Source organism: Octopus sinensis, linkage group LG3, assembly GCF_006345805.1.
Source record: "Octopus sinensis linkage group LG3, ASM634580v1, whole genome shotgun sequence".
Lineage (NCBI taxonomy): Eukaryota > Metazoa > Mollusca > Cephalopoda > Octopoda > Octopodidae > Octopus > Octopus sinensis.
The window spans coordinates 10,022,422-10,040,138 of record NC_042999.1 but is presented as its reverse complement, the minus strand read 5'-3'; the positions used below and the strand labels follow the sequence as shown (position 1 = coordinate 10,040,138).

At 41.4% G+C, this 17,717-nt stretch overlaps 1 protein-coding gene across 1 annotated transcript in view; it reads right to left on the bottom strand.

The window, feature by feature from the left end:
• LOC115209730 (5'-deoxynucleotidase HDDC2) overlaps positions 1-15,883 on the bottom strand; it is an 18,082-nt gene extending 2,199 nt beyond the window's left edge. Inside the window, exons 1-5 of the mRNA XM_029778230.2 lie at positions 15,729-15,883; positions 8,348-8,472; positions 3,046-3,148; positions 1,721-1,789; positions 559-697 (exon numbers count right to left, since the gene is read on the bottom strand). Of these exons, the coding sequence (XP_029634090.1) occupies positions 559-697; positions 1,721-1,789; positions 3,046-3,148; positions 8,348-8,472; positions 15,729-15,791 (499 nt within the window). The 5' untranslated portion in view covers positions 15,792-15,883. The remainder of the gene's footprint in view (positions 1-558; positions 698-1,720; positions 1,790-3,045; positions 3,149-8,347; positions 8,473-15,728) is intronic.
• Between the last annotated feature and the right edge of the window lie 1,834 nt (positions 15,884-17,717).

Here is a 17,717-nt window from a genome sequence, read left to right as displayed (position 1 = left end):
TAGGACGTACCCCTTTGAGAATAACATATGCACCAATGATAACTGCATGATATTGTAGGATTAGCCCTGGCATTAACTGTAGAACTAGAAATGTAGTTTACAGCATAAGATGCATAGAAGGTGCTTGTAAAGACATGAACATGATGTACATAGGGGAGACGTCTGGGAGCATTGTGGAACGGATAAATGAACATCTGAGACAATATGACGACAGAAAACAGTCCTCCATACTCTACCAACATGGAGGCAACCTGAGTCAACTTGACATCTGCATTTTATCCAAGCACCCAAAGGACCCAACACTCAGACAAATACAGGAGTATGTCCTCATAAACGAAACATCATCAGTACTAAATAGGAAATATATGTAGTAGATATCATACCACCATACCCACAGGTAGAGTAGAATAGTTTGTTGGCTGTTATGTAGATAGATGTGGGTGTGGGTGTTTGCAAATGTATGTAGGCATATGGATATGAATGTAAATAGATAGACATACTAGGTTATGATGAGTATTAACACAAGTGGACCATAACGAAACAGTTTTTGGTCCTTACCTTTAGTGCTATCAAAAAATTCTTGAAGGGATTTTGGTTTTCGATCAAGTTGTTCATATTCATAAGCTTGCAGCACCATTTCAAATTTGTCCAGATCTTTGACATATTCAGCCTCTTTGCTCGATACATTTTCATACTCCTATATAAAGAGACATCCAAAACAAAGGAAACAAATAGACCAAAGATGATACAAGAGGGTGACTGAATAAATTATGGTGTTATCAGCCAAGAGGGGAACATTTCTAACCCTCTCTTTCTCTCTCCTCTACACACACTCCCCTGTTCTGCTGTCCCTGTTTCATATCTTGTGGGTCCACTCTGACACCCTCTATTCTATAAGCAGACACGTAGCACCTCAACAGCAACAAACTAGCTCTGGTCCCTTCTCTTGCATTTCCCCTCCATTACCCTAGCATAAAACTGCTTTTGTTATTACTGGAGCGCCCCCTATTCAGTCCAAAGGGATCTTAGTCTTGCAGAGGCTGCATGGCCTTGGCAACTTCACTAGTGCTGGTACCATGCAAGAAAAAAGTACCCAATCTGTGCTATAAAACGGTTGGCATTAGAGAGGGCATTGAGCTATAGGGACCATAGCAAAGCAGATATTGAAGCAAGATGCAGTCTTTGGCCTCATCAGGGCCTGTCATCCCATCCAACCTGTGCCAGCAGGGAACAAAGAAGACATAAAATGATGATGGCACTTACACTTAGTTTCGAACGATACACTCAAACAAGATACAGAGGTATCCCTGTAAAATTGACTGGGATTTATTTGACCAACCGCAGGGCATTAGGAAGGGCATCCAGCTGTAGAAACTCTGCCAGATCAAGATTGGAGTCTGGTGCAGCCATCTGTCAAATCGTCTAACCCATGCTAGCATGGAAAGTGGACGTTAAACGATGATGATGATGAGATCAATGGTAACGGTAGCTAAAGCAGGATTTTCGCTCAGGATGTAGAAGAATGAATCTAATTACCTTCCTTTAGTATATTGCTGCTTCCACTACTCTGCTATCCTCCTCCTACTACTACTAATGGTTACAAATTATGGGGCAAGGTCAGGAATTTTAGAGAGAGAGGGGGCGTTTAGCTAATTGCATTGGCCCCAGTGTTTGCGTAAGTACCTATTTATATTGACCCTAAAAGTATGAAATTACAAACCTGCCAAAGCTGGAGAAATTCTTGTCCTATAGCACCACCAACCATATCTTTGATCAGATTCATGGCAGTCTGCAAGGAGAAAAACATAAATGAAAGACAAAAGATACCGATACTGAGAATAATTTCAAATTGAGATTAACAGATTAAAAAGATAATCCAAATGACTTTCTATCATACGGGTTTCAAATTCTGGCACAAGGCTAGTAATTTCACAGGATGGGTTAAGTTTACATCAGCCTCAGTGTACAACTGGTACTTAGCTTTTCATCTGTTTGGGATCATTAAAATAGGTCGACCTCATTGGAATTTGAATTCAGAATGTAAAGACGGATGAAATGCAGCTTAGAATTTTGCCAGCTCATCACCATAGCAACAACAATGCATTCTAACAAAGGGGATACATTTTAGGGGAGCAGCATTGCTGAATATACCAATTCCGGCACTTAACTAAGCATTTTACAGTTCTATATTTCAGATTAGGAATTATGGACATTATTTACATTTGACGGATATTTGTCCTCATCTTGTTTTGGTTGATATACCCTCCAGCCTTCATCAGGTATCTTGGGGAAATTTGAAACCTGAGTTCACATTCCTAAGGTACTTTTTGATGTTGTTGTTATAAAGTGAGTACACAGCTGTAGTGAAGGCACATGGCTCAGTGGTTAGAGCGTCGAGCTTACGATCGTGAGGTTGTGAGTTTGAATACCGGACTGGGCTGCATGCTGTGTTCTTGAGCAAGGCACTTTATTTCACGTTGTTCCAGTTCACTCAGCTGTAGAAATGAATTGCGACGTCTCAGGTGCCAAGCTGTATCTGCTGTTGCCTTTCCCTTGGATAACATCAGTGGCATGGAGAGGGGAGGCATAGTATGCGTGGGTGATTGCTGGTCTTCCATAAACAACCTTGCTCGAACTTGTGCTTGGGAGGGTAACTTTCTAAGTGAAATCCCACGGTCAGTCATGACTGAAGGAGGTCTCTCAACACAGCTGTAACCTACACCAGTGTCACAAAAACCAACCCAGTCAAAAGTACCTTGGATCGTAGTACCTTGTGAGTGGATTTGGTTGATAGAAACTGAAAGAAGCCCGTTGTATACATATGTATGTGTCTCCCACCACTGCTTGATGACCAGCACTGGTTTACTTATGCACCTATGACTTAACGGCTCAGCAAGAGAGACTGACAGAATAAGTACCAACCTTAAAGAAAAACTAATTTCAGAAGATTGATTTGTTTGACTAAAGCAGTTTAAAACGGTGCCCCAGCATGGCCAGTCAAATACGTAAAAGTTAGACGGTAAAGCAGAAAGTGAAAGCACCTACTTCTTCTCGGCGCCGTTTCTCTGGTTTGCTGACATTGTCTGAGGGAGCAAGATCTCCGACAATGCTCTCTGCTAAGTCATGGACCAGGGACAGTTTAATACATCTGAAAACAAACAAACAAACAACAATGACAAAAGGCAGAAAAATTAATTAAAACAACAAAGTGATTATTAATGGGTAGTTGTTATTGTTTAGTCTCAGATCAGCCCAGATTGAGTGAATCTATGATCAAAGGCTTTCCAGCTCTGACCATTCCATCTAACCAGGACTAAGGGTTCGAACTACCTCTTCCAATTTTATTGACCTTTTCTACACAGATGTAGTTTTTATTTCACACAATTACAGAAATCACAATTTTTTGAGAAATAATTAGCACCTGTGCCAGTGGCATGTGTAAAAAGATTCAAGCGAGGTCATTGCCAGTATCGCCTGACTGGCCCCTGTGCTGGTGGCATGTAAAAAGCACTCACTACACTCGCAGAGTGGTTGGTGTTAGGAAGGGCATCCAGCTGTAGAAACTCTGCCAGATCAAGATTGGGGCCTGGTGCAGCCATCTGGTTCGCCAGCCCACAGTCAAAATCGTCCAACCCATGCCAGCATGGAAAGCAGAATGAACAGAAATTTCTTCCAATTTTACCCAGATTTATCGATTTTTGACAGACTGGGTGTAGCTGTATGGTTAAGTAGCATGGCTCCCAACCATGTGGTCTTGGGTTCAGTCCCACTGCATGGCACCTTAGGCGAGTATCTTCTATTGTGGCCCTGGTTCAACAGAAGCCATGTAAGTGGATTTGCAAGACAGAAATTGGAGGAAACCTGTTGTGTGTGTGTGTGTGTGTGTGTATACATATATTTATAAATTTATATATATATCATCATCATCATCGTTTAGCGTCCGTTTTCCATGCTAGCATGGGTTGGATGGTTCAACTGGGGTCTGTGAAGCCAGAAGGCTTCATCAGGCCCAGTCAGATCTGGCAGTGTTTCTACGGCTGGATGCCCTTCCTAATGCCAACCACTCCGTGAGTGTAGTGGGTGCTTTTATATATATATATATATATATATATATATATATATGTGTGTGTATATGATTGTGTAATCTTGTCTTGACATCATGTGATGGCTGTAAACGAGCATGAACCATTGAACCATGTAGAGCTAAGACAAACGGGATAAGAGATTCAACAAAAGAGTGCTGTGCAGCAGAAGTAGTATTCTACCACATAAACTTAAAAGGATGCTGTTGGGTTGCGGAATTATTCCATCATGTCGAAATATTTAAAAAGATTCTGTTGAGCAGCAGCAGAACTATCCTAACATGTAGCACAGAGAAATAAAGACATCAAAACTTAAATCTAAATCTACATCTCTCTGGAGCCTAGCTTTGCTTTTAAAGGTGGTGCTCCAGCATGGCCACAGTCAAATGACTGAAAAAAGTAAAAGAGTAAAGAGTATAACAGTAAGAAGAAACAACAATACATAATACTTCTCAAACCCTTTTGGTATCATTTTTCTGTTGAAATACACGAAATTCATTACATTTAATTAATTTTCATCATTAAGTGGGTTCTTTGGTAGTTAAAATCATAGAACTGATAACTGGAGTCTGGGCAGCTTTCTGGCTGCTGGCCAACTCCTGTCAAAGTGTCCAACCCACGCCAGCATGGGAAATGGATGTTAAACAATGAGGATTATGATAAACCGGGGCAGTGTTGGGTGTCATCATCATCATCGTTTAACGTCCGTTCTCCATGCTAGCATGGGTTGGACGGTTCGACCGGGGATCTGGGAAGCCAGAAGGCTGCACCAGGCTCCAGTCTGATCTGGCAGTGTTTCTACAGCTGGATGCCCTTCCTAACGCCAACCACTCCGTGAGTGTAGTGGGTGCTTTTTACGTGCCACATGCACAGGTGCCAGACGAGGCTGGCAACGGGTGTGTTGTTATCAAAAGAGTTAATTAGATTTGATCCTTGCTTTGTTTTACATTAGATTCATACAGATGAAGAGGGGGGAAAACCTTTTCCTAAATCCCTGCAATACTCAAAACTAAACTTTAACTGGATTCAAATGTTCCTTCCCTCGTTTAAATTGTACATTGAATTATTACTTCTACTCCAGAAGAAAATCAAGAATAGCAAAAATTAATTATTTACAAGCAGCACAAGGGAAATTACATGATACAAAAAATATTAAAGCTCCCGGCCCATCACAAATCATAGCAGAGATGCTTAAAATATCTGGTGTGCCAGCTATAGTCTAGTCACCTGTATAGTCAATCAGGGGATACACGAAGGAGTCATACCCAATGACTGGTGTAGCAGCACCATGGTCAACTGCTACAAAGGTAAAGGTGACACTTTAGATACAAATAATTACAGAGGTATCAAGTTGTTGGATCAGGTAATGAAAGTCATGGAAAAGGTCATAGCTCAACTAATTAGGGAGAGAGTCAGTTTAGATGAGATGTAGTTTGGGTTTGTGCCAGGGAAAAGCACCACTGATGCTATATTTCTGGTAAGACAGCTGTAGGAGAAATTCCTAGCCAAAGATAAACCTTTGTACCTGGCTTTCGTTGACATGGAGAAAACCTTTGAAAGGGTCCCCCGATCCCTTATCTGGTGGTCATTGAGGAAACTAGGGATAGATGAATGGTTAGTGAGAGCTGTGTGAGCCATGTACAGGGATGCTGTCAGTAAGGTGAGGGTTGGCAATGAGTACAGAGAAAAATTCCAGGTAGAGGTTGGGGTCCACCAAGGTTCAGTCCTCCGCCTCCTCCTATTTATCATAGTCTTACAGACAATAACAGGATTTCAAGACAGGATGCCCCTGGGAGCTTCTCTACACTGATGACCTTGCTCTAATAGTTGAGTCACTATCAGAACTAGAGGAGAAGTTTCAGGTGTGGCTGCAAGGTCTAGAATCAAAGAGCCTTAGAGTCAATAGAGCAAAAACCAAAGCCTTAAGTAGGAAGGCAGACAAACCACAAATCATTTCAGGTAGATGGCCCTGCTCAATCTGTAGAAAAGGCGTAGGTAGAAACTCCATAAGATGTACCCGGTGTAAGTTATGGACACATAAAAGGTGCAGCAATATCAAAGGAAGGCTAACTGGAAAGATAGTTTGTGTGGGGCAAATGCTCAGGGGCAATAAACACAAAATGTGCAGAAAACAGCTTCCGTCACATTCCAGTGGGAAAAACTACAAGTAGTTGATAGCTTCCATTACCTAGGTGACCAAGTCAGTAGCAGGGGTGGATGCTCAGAGCTTAGATGCAAGAACAACCCTAACCTCTGCTGGTGACAAAGGGCCTCTTGCTCAGAGTAAAAGGTAGACAGTATGATGCATGTGTGCAAACAGCCATGCTACATGGCAGTGAAACATGGGCCATGACTGCTGATGATATGTGTAAGCTTGCAAGGAATGAAGCCTGTATGCTCCGCTGGATGTGTAATGTCAGTGTGCATACACGACAGAGTCTAAGTGCCTTAAGAGAAAAACTGGACATAAGAAGCATCAGATGTGGTGTGCAAGAGACGACTGCACAGGTATGGTCATGTGTTGCGTATGGATGAGGACAACTGTGTCAAAAAGTGTCACAACCCAGCAGTAGAGGGAACCTGTGGAAGAGGTAGACCCAGGAAGACCTGGGATGACGTAGTGAAGCATGACCTTCAAAGGTTGGGCTCACCAAGGTGATGACAAGCGACTGAGACCTTTGGAGATATGCTGTGCTTGAGAAGACCTGGCAAGCCAAGTGAGACCATAACCATGGCCTATGCCAGTGCAGCATAACCAGCCTATTTAAGAGTACCCTTCAATCATTGGGCAATAAACTGCACTTGCGAAGACCTGTTGAGGCAAGTGAAATCAAAATTGCTGACGTGGCCGATGACAGTACTGTTCGATTGGCACCCGTGCTGGTGGCATGTAAAAAGCACCCACTACATTTTTGGAGTAGTTGGTATTAGGAAGGGCATCAAGCCGTAGAACCTGTCAAATCAGACTGGAGCCTGGTGCAGCCTTCTGGAAATCGCGATACACAGATATTGTTTTGAGCTGAGCGGGGGTGCTAGATTCCCTTGTTCGAAATTATAAGGACACAGATCGTGTCGTATAGCCAGCTGGATACGATGTCTCCTGGGGCTAAATTACAGCAATATTCATCCTAAACCAGGACAGCCATGTTATGTTGGCGATTAAGCTTTACCCCAATCTACAGAATACTTTGGTTTGATCACCGGTTTCATCTCTGTCATTAGGTCCTATTCTTGGATGTGTAAATAATCCCAGATTGCATTGGAACTAGTTACCTTTATTTCGAAAGGAAGAGTAACAAAACATTCCTATCCACTATATGTCACCATTATTCAGTCTGGTACTATGAACATAGACACTTGATGATGATCTTTGGTGAACCCAATCAAAACATAATGCAATGTAAATATTACAAAATGTTTGATCCTTAGAGATGTCAACAGCCACCCCCACCTTCCATAAGTATACTTGTACATCCTCAACCAAGCTAAGATACATCACAAAGACTGGCTTTAACCCCAACAAAACTAGTAACTTTCAATGAAGTACTGACCCCATATCAGGGAGCAATGCCGCTGCTGCACATAGACCTCTTAAGACTTCATAACAAAAGTCAAAAGCCAGCCAGCAGATTGGCATCAAGTTGCTCACTAGAACATTTCAACCTTCTGGTTCACAACTGCACTGTCTTCTCTCTTTGACCATTTCTTGGAGCTGGGTATTCTGGTACCTATTTCTTTACTACCCACAAGGGGCTAGACAAATGGATTAAGTCGATTACATCGACTCCAGTGCGTAACTGGTACTTAATTTATTGACCCCGAATGGCTGAAAGGCAAAGTCAACCTTGGTGGAATTTGAACTCAGAACGTAACGCCAGACGAAATACGGCTACGCATTTCGCCTGGCGTGCTAACGTTTCTGCCAGCTCACCGCTGGGTATTCTCGTACCACCATCACTCTGAAACTCCAAATTCCTAGTCTCCTAGAACTCCCTGCCTGTGCATGTTATTCTTTAGCTGTCCCAGAAGAACATTATCTGGGTTAATCTCAATGGTTCAGACTACCTGTGAAGGCCTTACACATGGTCTCTTCCTCTAGATCAAACAATTTAAAACATAGAAATTTTATTTACAACTCTCAGATATTTGACCATTTCATTTATAAGAAATTCCATAAAGTTGGCAAATGTCACAAAAGAGATTTGTGTGTGTGTGTAATAGAAAAAAAGGTAATGTCTCTTTACCTTACTGCCCAAGTTATTTACCTTTCTCTGTCAAGACCAAGTGAAGGATCAGCTAAAAATGCCAACACAGCCATCCGATACATGTGATCAGAAACACTTTCAGGGTCACTGACATTTTTTCGAATCCATCCTGTTCTCCTTATACGCTAGGAATTGTGAAAAAAAAGAGAGAAAACAAAAATAATGCATGTACACACTTGTAAAGACATATATAAAATGTGCATATATATATATTCCTCCCTGTGCCTGTCAAATCCTATGTCCCTGCCGTAAGGCTTTACTTCCACACACGCCAGCTTAATTTCATTCGTCCTTAGTCGAAAGACACCTGTTGTTAATGTTGTTATTTGAATTTGTGTACCATTTCTCCATTTTTTTCCGTCCTTGTTTTTGTATACATTTGCTGCTTTCTTCCAAGGAATCTAGCGCTCTTAGCTTTGTAAGGGGTTGGCCAGATTGGAGCAATCTCGAGTATAACCAGCCGAAATTGCAAAGATAATCTGGAACTTGACCGAGGAAAGAAAACTCCGAATGACCTGTCCTTGATTTCTTTGTATCGTCTGTCTGGATGTTTTGTTGTGCCTTTCTTGTATCTTCTAACTGTATGGATGTTTTGCGTTCTTGTCCCATCTTTGTATTTTATATATATATATATATATATATATATATATTATATATATATATATATACACACACACATTTAGCTCTTTCCCCTCCTGTCATGTAAAAAGTACCATCCAAATGTGGCTGATGTCAGTGCTGCCTGACTGGCTTCCATGCCGGTGGCACGTAAAAAGCACCCACTACACTCTCAGAGTGGTTAGCGTTAGGAAGGGCATCCAGCTGTAGAAACATTACCAAATCAGATTGGAGTCTGGCATGACTACCTGGCTTGTGAGTCCCCAGTCAAACTGTCCAACCAATGCCAGCATGGAAAACAAATATTAAATGATGATAAAGATCACCTTAAGCAAATTGATATAAAATTTCCATTTTAAAGTTATCACCATCATCATTTAACATCTGCTTTCCATGCTGGCATGGGTTGGATGGTTTGACATGGAGCTGGCCAGCTGAGAGCTGCCCAGACTTCCATTGTTTGTTGTGGCATGGTTTCTATGGCCTGGATGCCCTTTCTAATGTCAGCCCCTTAACATGCCACTGGCACGGGTGCTTTTTATGTGGCACAGACACCTGAAAGGACAAGCTGTTATAAGTGGAAGAGAGCAATTTTACTTAGCTTGACGTGTCTCAGCAAGTCGCCAAATGCCCCAGTCCCTTGTTGTTTCCTCAGTGAGGCCCAGCACCGGAAAACCCTTTCCCACTGCCTTGTACCATGTCTTTCTGGGTTTACCCCTTCCACAAGTACCCTCCACAACAAGAGCTTGATACTTCTTTATGCATGAAATCTTCCATCAAAATTCCATATTTATTTATATTCTCTTACGGCACTTAGACTCTGTCGTGTATGCACACTGACATTACACATCCAGTGGACCATACTGGCTTCATTCCTTGCCAGCTTATGCATGTCCTTAGCAGTCATGGCCCATTTTTCACTGCCATGTAGCATGGCTGTTTGCACACATACATCATACAGTCTACCTTTAACTCTGAGCAAGAGGCCCTTTGTCACCAGCAGAGGTTAGGGTTATTCTTGCATCTAAACTATCAGAGCATCCACCCCCGCTACTGACTTGGTCACCTAGGTAATGGAAGCTATGAACAACTACTTGTTTTTCTCCCTGGAATGTGATGGAAGCTGTTTTCTGCACATTTTGTGTTTATTGCCCCTGAGCATTTGCCACACACAAAAACTATCTTCCCAGTAAGCCTTCCTTTGATATTGCTGCACCTTTTATGAGTCCATAGCTTACACTGGGTACATCTTATGGAGTTTCTACCTACGTCTTTTCTACAGATTGAGCAGGGCTATCTACCTGAAGGGATTTGTGGTTTGTCTGCCTTCCTACTTATTAGGACTTTGGATTTAGCTAGGCTGACTCTAAGGCCCTTCGATTCTAGCTCTTGCTTCCACATCTGAAACTTCCCTAGTTCTGATAGTGACTCAACTATTAGAGCAAGGTCATCAGCATAGAGGAGCTCCCAGGGGCATCTTGTCTTGAATTCCTCTGTTTTTGCCTGGAGGACTATGATGAATAAGAGAAGGCTGAGGACTGATCCTTGGGAGACCCCTACTCTACTCGGAATTCTTCACTGTACTCATTGCCAACCCTCACCTTACTGACAGCATCCCTGTACATGGCTTGTACAGCTCTCAATAACCCTTCAACTATCCCTAGTTTCCTCATTGACCACCAGATAAGGGATTGGAGGACCCTGTCAAAGGCTTTCTCCATGTCAGCAAAAGCCAGGTACAGAGGTTTATCTTTGGCTAGAAATTTCTCCTGCAGCTGTCGTACCAAAAATATAGCATCAGTGGTGCTTTTTCCTGGCACAAACCCCAACTGCATCTCATCTAAACTGACTCTCTCCCTAATTAGTTGGGCTATGACCTTTTCCATGACTTTCATTACCTGATCCAATAACTTGATACCTCTGTAATTATTTGTATCTAGGGCATCACCTTTACCTTTGTAGCAGTTGACTATTATGCTGCTACACCAGTCATTGGGTATGACTCCTTCGTGTATCACCTGGTTAACTATGTGGGTGAGTAGGCTATAGCCGACACTGCCAGATATTTTGAGCATCTCTGCAGTAATTCCTGATGGGCTGTCTTCATACTTTTAATTGCTTCAACTACCAAGGTACTGTCAACTCGGATAGCTGGTCCCTCTGTTGGGTCGACAATCGCCAGACTCTCTTTCTCCCATTCATTTTCTTTGTTCATCAACCTTTCATAGTGGCGTCTCCAAACCTCTCTCTTTGCAGCATCATCAAATGCAAGTGAACCATCATCCATGCGGACACATTTCTCTCCTACAACATCACGATTCTCTCTCACACACTGTCTTGCAACACGAAATACCTCAAGACTTTGGTCCTCACAATACAGAACACTGGCAAATTTTTTCTTATCTGCTTCCCCTCTGGCTAAATAAACCGGTCTCCTAGCTTCCCTTCTGGCAGTCTGATACAATTCCCTGCTACCACCATTCTTCCAGTCCATCCATGCCTGTTTCTTTTCCCTAAAGGCCCTGTCAACTACATTGTTCCACCACCACATTACCTTGGGTTGAGAGGGGACTTTGTACCATCCACAGATCTGGTCAGTGGCCCTGAACAGGTTGTCCTGTAGAAACCTACAGTTGTCTTTCACATCATGTGATGCTATATCCCCTCTATTTCATCAAAAGCTTCTAGTAATGTCTCTAAATCTCTGTCCATTTGCAGGATCCTTAAGCTTCCAGACCCTTCTTGTTCATGCTGGCCGTCTTCTGGACATCCATTTAGCCCTGATCCTGAGGTTGTTAACAACTAATCTATGTTGTGGGGTGCATTCTTCATCTGGGAAGGTTATGGCATTTATAAGTAGCCATCTTTCCCGTTTGCCAGCAAGGATGTAATCAATTTGACTAATGTGACCACCAGATCAGTAAGTGAATAGGTGTCCGTCAGGTTTCCTGAAGTTAGTATTACAAACCATAAGATCATACGCATCGCAGAACTCAAGCGGCCTGGTTTCCTCCTCATTGTGGGAACCTAAACCATAGCCTCCATGTACACCATGGAAGCCCCCTGCATGTAGTCCAACATGCCCCCTGAAGTTGCCAGCTACAAAGAGAATGTCCCTGTCATTCGTCGATGAGGTAGTCTGCAAGAGGGTGTCATAAAATCAGTCTTTCTGTTCATCAGGTAGCCCTGGCTGAGATAATGGTTGCTAAACCATGTTGCAGCTATAATCTAATCTTAAGTATTCTATCACAGATTCTGACTACCTCGATTACCTTAACACATTTCTCTGCAAGAAGTATACCCACACCCCCTCCCCCGTCAGTGTTTCCTGCCCAGAAAATCTTATACCTTACTTCTTGGATGCAGCACAAATCTACACATCTTCATTCAAGCATCTCAACAATCTCACCAAACCTACCTTTCAGTGTACCAACCCTGAGGGTGTGGGCCTGTGAGACCCTGGGATGGAGGACTGCAGCGTCATGTACCTGAAAAGAAAGCTCATGTTTGGAGAACTCATAAACATACAGTAGCCTTCATCCTGCATGCACTACACCATTTTTTATGCGCTACATAATCACTACATTGTATAGGAGATAAATCCTAAGTGGGGATGGGGGAACATTAAGCCTTTGGAGGTGTTCATGGGAGAGACGTCCGATAGATGGCAGAGGATACAGACTTTTGGTACGCTTTTTTTTTTCTTAAGCCTTGTTTTTTCCCATACTAGTATGAGTTAGATGATTATATTTAGAGGTTTCACAGCTGGATACCCTTCCTGTCACTGACCCTTACCTGCTAGACAGCTTCATACATCTCCCTAAAATCAAATACCATATGCCCATCCTGTGTAGATACATCATATTTTTGTCATCTAGGCCCAATGGATCTCCTTCATTCTGTCTTAGAGCACACATTTTAGCTCTGACTAAGGATTCCTTGGGCAAGGCAAGAAAACCTGGGATAGGAACAGAGACAAACTGATGCCAAATATAGGAGGGCACAAGCTATTTACATTATCAACTCTGGCCAAAGTTGATCTTGGTGGAATCTGAAGTTAGAACATTTGAGGAGAAACATAAAAGGAGTAAATATCTTCAGCCTTCACTTAGTAATCCATCCAGTGCCTTTTTTTTAAAGGGCTATGTAGGAGCGGGCCGAGATCCCCAGCATTGAAGCCACACTACTGAAATACCACCTCCGATGGGCAGGGCATGTCTCCAGAATGGAGAACCATCGCCTTCCAAAGATTGTCCTGTTTGGCGAACTCTCCAACGGCCACCGAGTGAGAGGAGCTCCGAGGAAGCGCTACAAAGACTGCCTCAAGAAGTCTCTAACAGCATGTCATATTAACCACCATTGCTGGTCAGACCTGGCTGCGGACCGTGATGTCTGGTGCCACACGATCTTCAACGCAGACAGCAAGTTTGAGGAACAAAGAAGAGACGCGCTTAAAGACAAGAGACGCAGGAGGAAGGCGCGAGCCGCCTCTGACACCACACCGGATGTTACCTTCGTCTATGGACACTGCTCATGGACCTGCCTTTCCCATATCGGACTTGTCAGTCATGAGCGTGCATGCACGCGACGTGGACAGCCTTCCTGATCTTCGTTCGCGAAGCCGAGCCATGATGAGGACTACATTCTAGTATGTTCTTTCAATAGCTTTCTGCCTCCTGGCTCCTGTGATACCCAGCATATTGTCAACTCTGCAGAGGGGGACTGCTGGCCTGCAAATACCCTCCATCCCACACCAATGGGATTATTACACCTTGCTTGCCACTAAGTGATTTGGTGTAGCTCCACCGGTTCATCATATTTCCTTATCTTATTTCTCATTTGTCTCCTCAATGTGACCCTCCCTGGGAAAAGTTCTAACGGAGTCATCGAATTGGATGGTTCCGAAATCATCACCATGTCTGACCTTAGTGATGTCGAGGCAACAGTTTGTGGAAACTTCAGCTGTCGGTCTTTTGATGCAGCAAGTAAGCCCGGGGTAGAGTGCAATGGGGCTGAACCAGAAGCCACATAGTTGGGACACAGGCTTGGGTACTACTTGGGAACAGTGGTCCCGGTGCGCGCACTCGCGCTAGCTAGTCATGACTAGTCGATCCTTTGTGTTTTTGTAATTTTATTTACTTCAACAAAAATCATTTAATTTGTGTAGAAAAATTATTTATTTTGTGTTTTATTTACTTTGCTAGGTAGTCGTTGTAGGATCGACTAGTCACGACTAGCTGGCGCGGGTGCGCGACTACGCGAGTGCGCGCACCGGGACCACTGTTCTCATGTATTACCCAGGCTTGTTAACCACATAGCTATGGAACATTAAATACTGATATATGCCTGTCGCTCGTCGACTTTAATTCTTTATATGGTGTAGAAGATTGTGATTATGTCGCAATGTGAAGGTGAGGAGAAAAAAAAAACGGAGGGGGGGGGTATTTCACACACATCCAAACGTGCGAGGAACGAAGTGGAGACGTATGAATCATCCGACCCCCCCTCCATCAAATTCCGACATAATTGCAATCCACATCGTCTCAAAGGTATCTGTGGAAAATTCCATTATTTTTTTTTAAATGAAAATACGAAGAAACAAATTTGGATGGAGTGGTTCACGCCTGTAATTATGTCGCACACAAAACATTTATTCAAAATTAATATTGACAGAGACAAAACAGGATGTTTGACAACATAAAATGGTTCAATGATGGCCTGACATGTTATTTAACGGATGCAGCATCTTAGCTTATCATTCCCAAAGTTTGGTTAAACTAAAGCGTTACACCATTCAAAGAAACAAAAAAAAAATGTGTGTAATAGGTATAAAACAACTTCCTCTGGACGAATAGGAAAAAAAAAAAAAAATGCGCGCACGCGAAAGGCCTCGGAAAATTCACATCGGGAATTTCCGAAAGCGTCTGAGGGGCTGTTTTAGATCATACAGCTTAATTAAAAGTACATAACATCACAAGCAAATAAATACATTAGTTCTCATCGCTTTGTTAACGTGTTTTAGTCATTTATGGGGATGGAAATTTCGGTGAAGTTCCCATCAGGAGGAAGGGAAAAAGGAGAGGAATTTGGGGGCAAAAAATAAAAAATTAAAAAAAAAAACTGAAAATTTTTGAGAAAAGAAATTCAGAATAGTAATTCCTGTTGTATGAAACACAGAAATACCGAAATGAAGGGCGAAAACACACCAAATTCCTTGCTTTTTACCAAGAAGTAGGGGTTGGATATGCCAAAAATTCCTCTGGAATTTTAGATGGAAAAAAAAAAAAAAATCACATTCCTGAAGTCGTGCTTTTGACTGATTTTTGTCTGATATCTCTAAATTTCTCTAATTTTGCTTTGTGGGAAATACTTGCCACAAATTATGTGAAGGATTATCATATATTAAGATGAATTACATTTAAGTGACAAATCTAGTTTCATTAAAAAATACGTTTTTGCTTTTTTCTGTTTGCATTTCATCGTCGTGTGTGAAGAGAGGCAAAATTTACTCGAATTTTAGAAAGAAGAATAAAGTTACAAAAAATAGAAGAAAAAAAAAACAGCAGGAAACACCATCATAAATTAATTAAAACATTGGAAATAATTCAAACAAATTTGGATGAAAAAGAACGAATTTATCAGACGACCCTAATTTATTATTAAAAAAAGGTTTTTAATCAGCGGTTTCTTCATCCTCCGAAATAAAAAATGAAGGAAAAGGTATTTTGTGATTGTAATAAATAAATTTCAGAGAAAAATTTACCTTCAATTGTCCAACTAATGTCATAAATTCAAATAATTTTGAAAATCCTGAAATTTCAGTCATTTTTGCCGACAGAAAAGTTAAAATTCGCTGAAAACGTGTTGGGAAAAATGTGACGAGTCACCGAATGATTTGTAACGAAGGTTTTCATTGGTCGATTCGTTTGTAAACAGGATTTTCATTGAACAGAGACAAAGTTTACATTGTGGGAGAGAAAAACGAGCACAACATTTTCTATGGAGACCTATACACACTAAAAATAGTTTTTCTTCTTAAAAACTAGTTTTAGAAACAAGACGAAAATAATATTTAATTATTAACACAAGTGGAAAATAACGAGATATTATTTTTTATCTTTTCGAAATTTCAGAGTGATAATACGAAGAAAGATATTTTCGTAAAATAAAGCCGGGCAATAAATTGAATTTAAAAAAATAAATGAATAAAGTACATACAAAATTTCATTCTTTTTATTTTTTTTATTTCAATTTTCGTTGAATTTAATTTGAGACTGAATTTTTTGTTCAATTTTTTTTTTCGATTCTATTAATGAAAATAGTTGTCATCAAGAACATATCTACAAGCTTCTGATATCAAAGTAGCTGAAGCAGCCGTCTTAGTTTTCTTTCATCTTTTCATTCCAGCAATAAGTAGTGGCACCATTCTTGAAATGACAAGTATTTCATTTATTTGTTGAGTGGAGTTTAGCTTGACTTTAGGATGGCTTCCGATAAACCTGACTCACCCGAGATATGCTACATCCTTCATAGCAAACCTATAGCACTTGTACCAGCTTTGAGAACTTCATAATTTTTTGGGGGGGTGGGGGAGTTCTCGATGGCCTTCGAAAAAAGAAGATAAATCTCTCGTGAATGTTTTATAAAAACAAACTGCTAGAAATAGCAGCCAAATCTTCCTAAAAAAACACTCTACATTCTTTAAAAAAAAGGACTCATTCATTAGGCTTTCCTAACATCCATGAATTTAGGAAGAAGGTCACGGCTGGAATATGTTTTGTCATTGGCCTGCTTGAAACAGCAGAAAGTAACTCAGTTCTTGCTACTTTAAGTTTAAATTTTCCCAAATAAACATTTAGCAACAGAACCTATGATAGCCTCATTAGCATCAAACCCAGAAGAGGAAGTTCCAAGGAGTTGTAATGGACGCTTCTAATCGAGTATAACTTGCTCACCACCTCTATGGTGACTATTAGTGCTCGCAAATATTCAAGATATGTCCAGTAATTGAAACAGACTAACACTTTCCATTTTACCCAATCTGCTTAATGTTCTGAAAAAGAGAATTGGTGTTACGATCCCCAGCATATATAGAATTAATTGGTTGTGAAAAGTTCATGGCTTTGGATAAAAGAAAATACAGGTGGGGTCAGTTAATTATGAATTTATTCAACACAATCCCTCCTCCGATTCACACACTGCAGCGGTCCTTCAGTTTTTCTAAGTCCTGTAAAAGAACTCGCAGGGTTAGGTTTCCAACCAGGCCTTTTGCGACTCCCTTAAAACCAGGAACTTTTCATACCCCTCGTAGATATAATATATCTAATCGAAGGCGGCGAGCTGGCAGAACCGTTAGCACTCCGGGTGAAATGCGTAGCCGTATTTCGTCTGCCGTTACGTTCTGAGTTCAAATTCCGCCGAGGCCGACTTTGCCTTTCATCCTTTAGGGGTCGATAAAATTAAGTACCAGTTACGCAGTGGGGTCGATGTAATCGACTTAATCCGTTTGTCTGTCCTTGTTTGTCCCCTCTATGTTTAGCCCCTTGTGGGTAATAAAGAAACATATATCTAATCGATAGAACCAATATTAGTGATACTAGCAGACTAGTAGAGGACGGTTCATAGAAGCTACTAAAAGCTTTATCAGAAACATTTAACTGTTCCTTGTTAGGTCATAACTACAGATGTGAGTCCCCCCCCCCCCCAGCATCGACTTTGTTCCCTTATAATTTTCTGAAAAATAGATATTTAA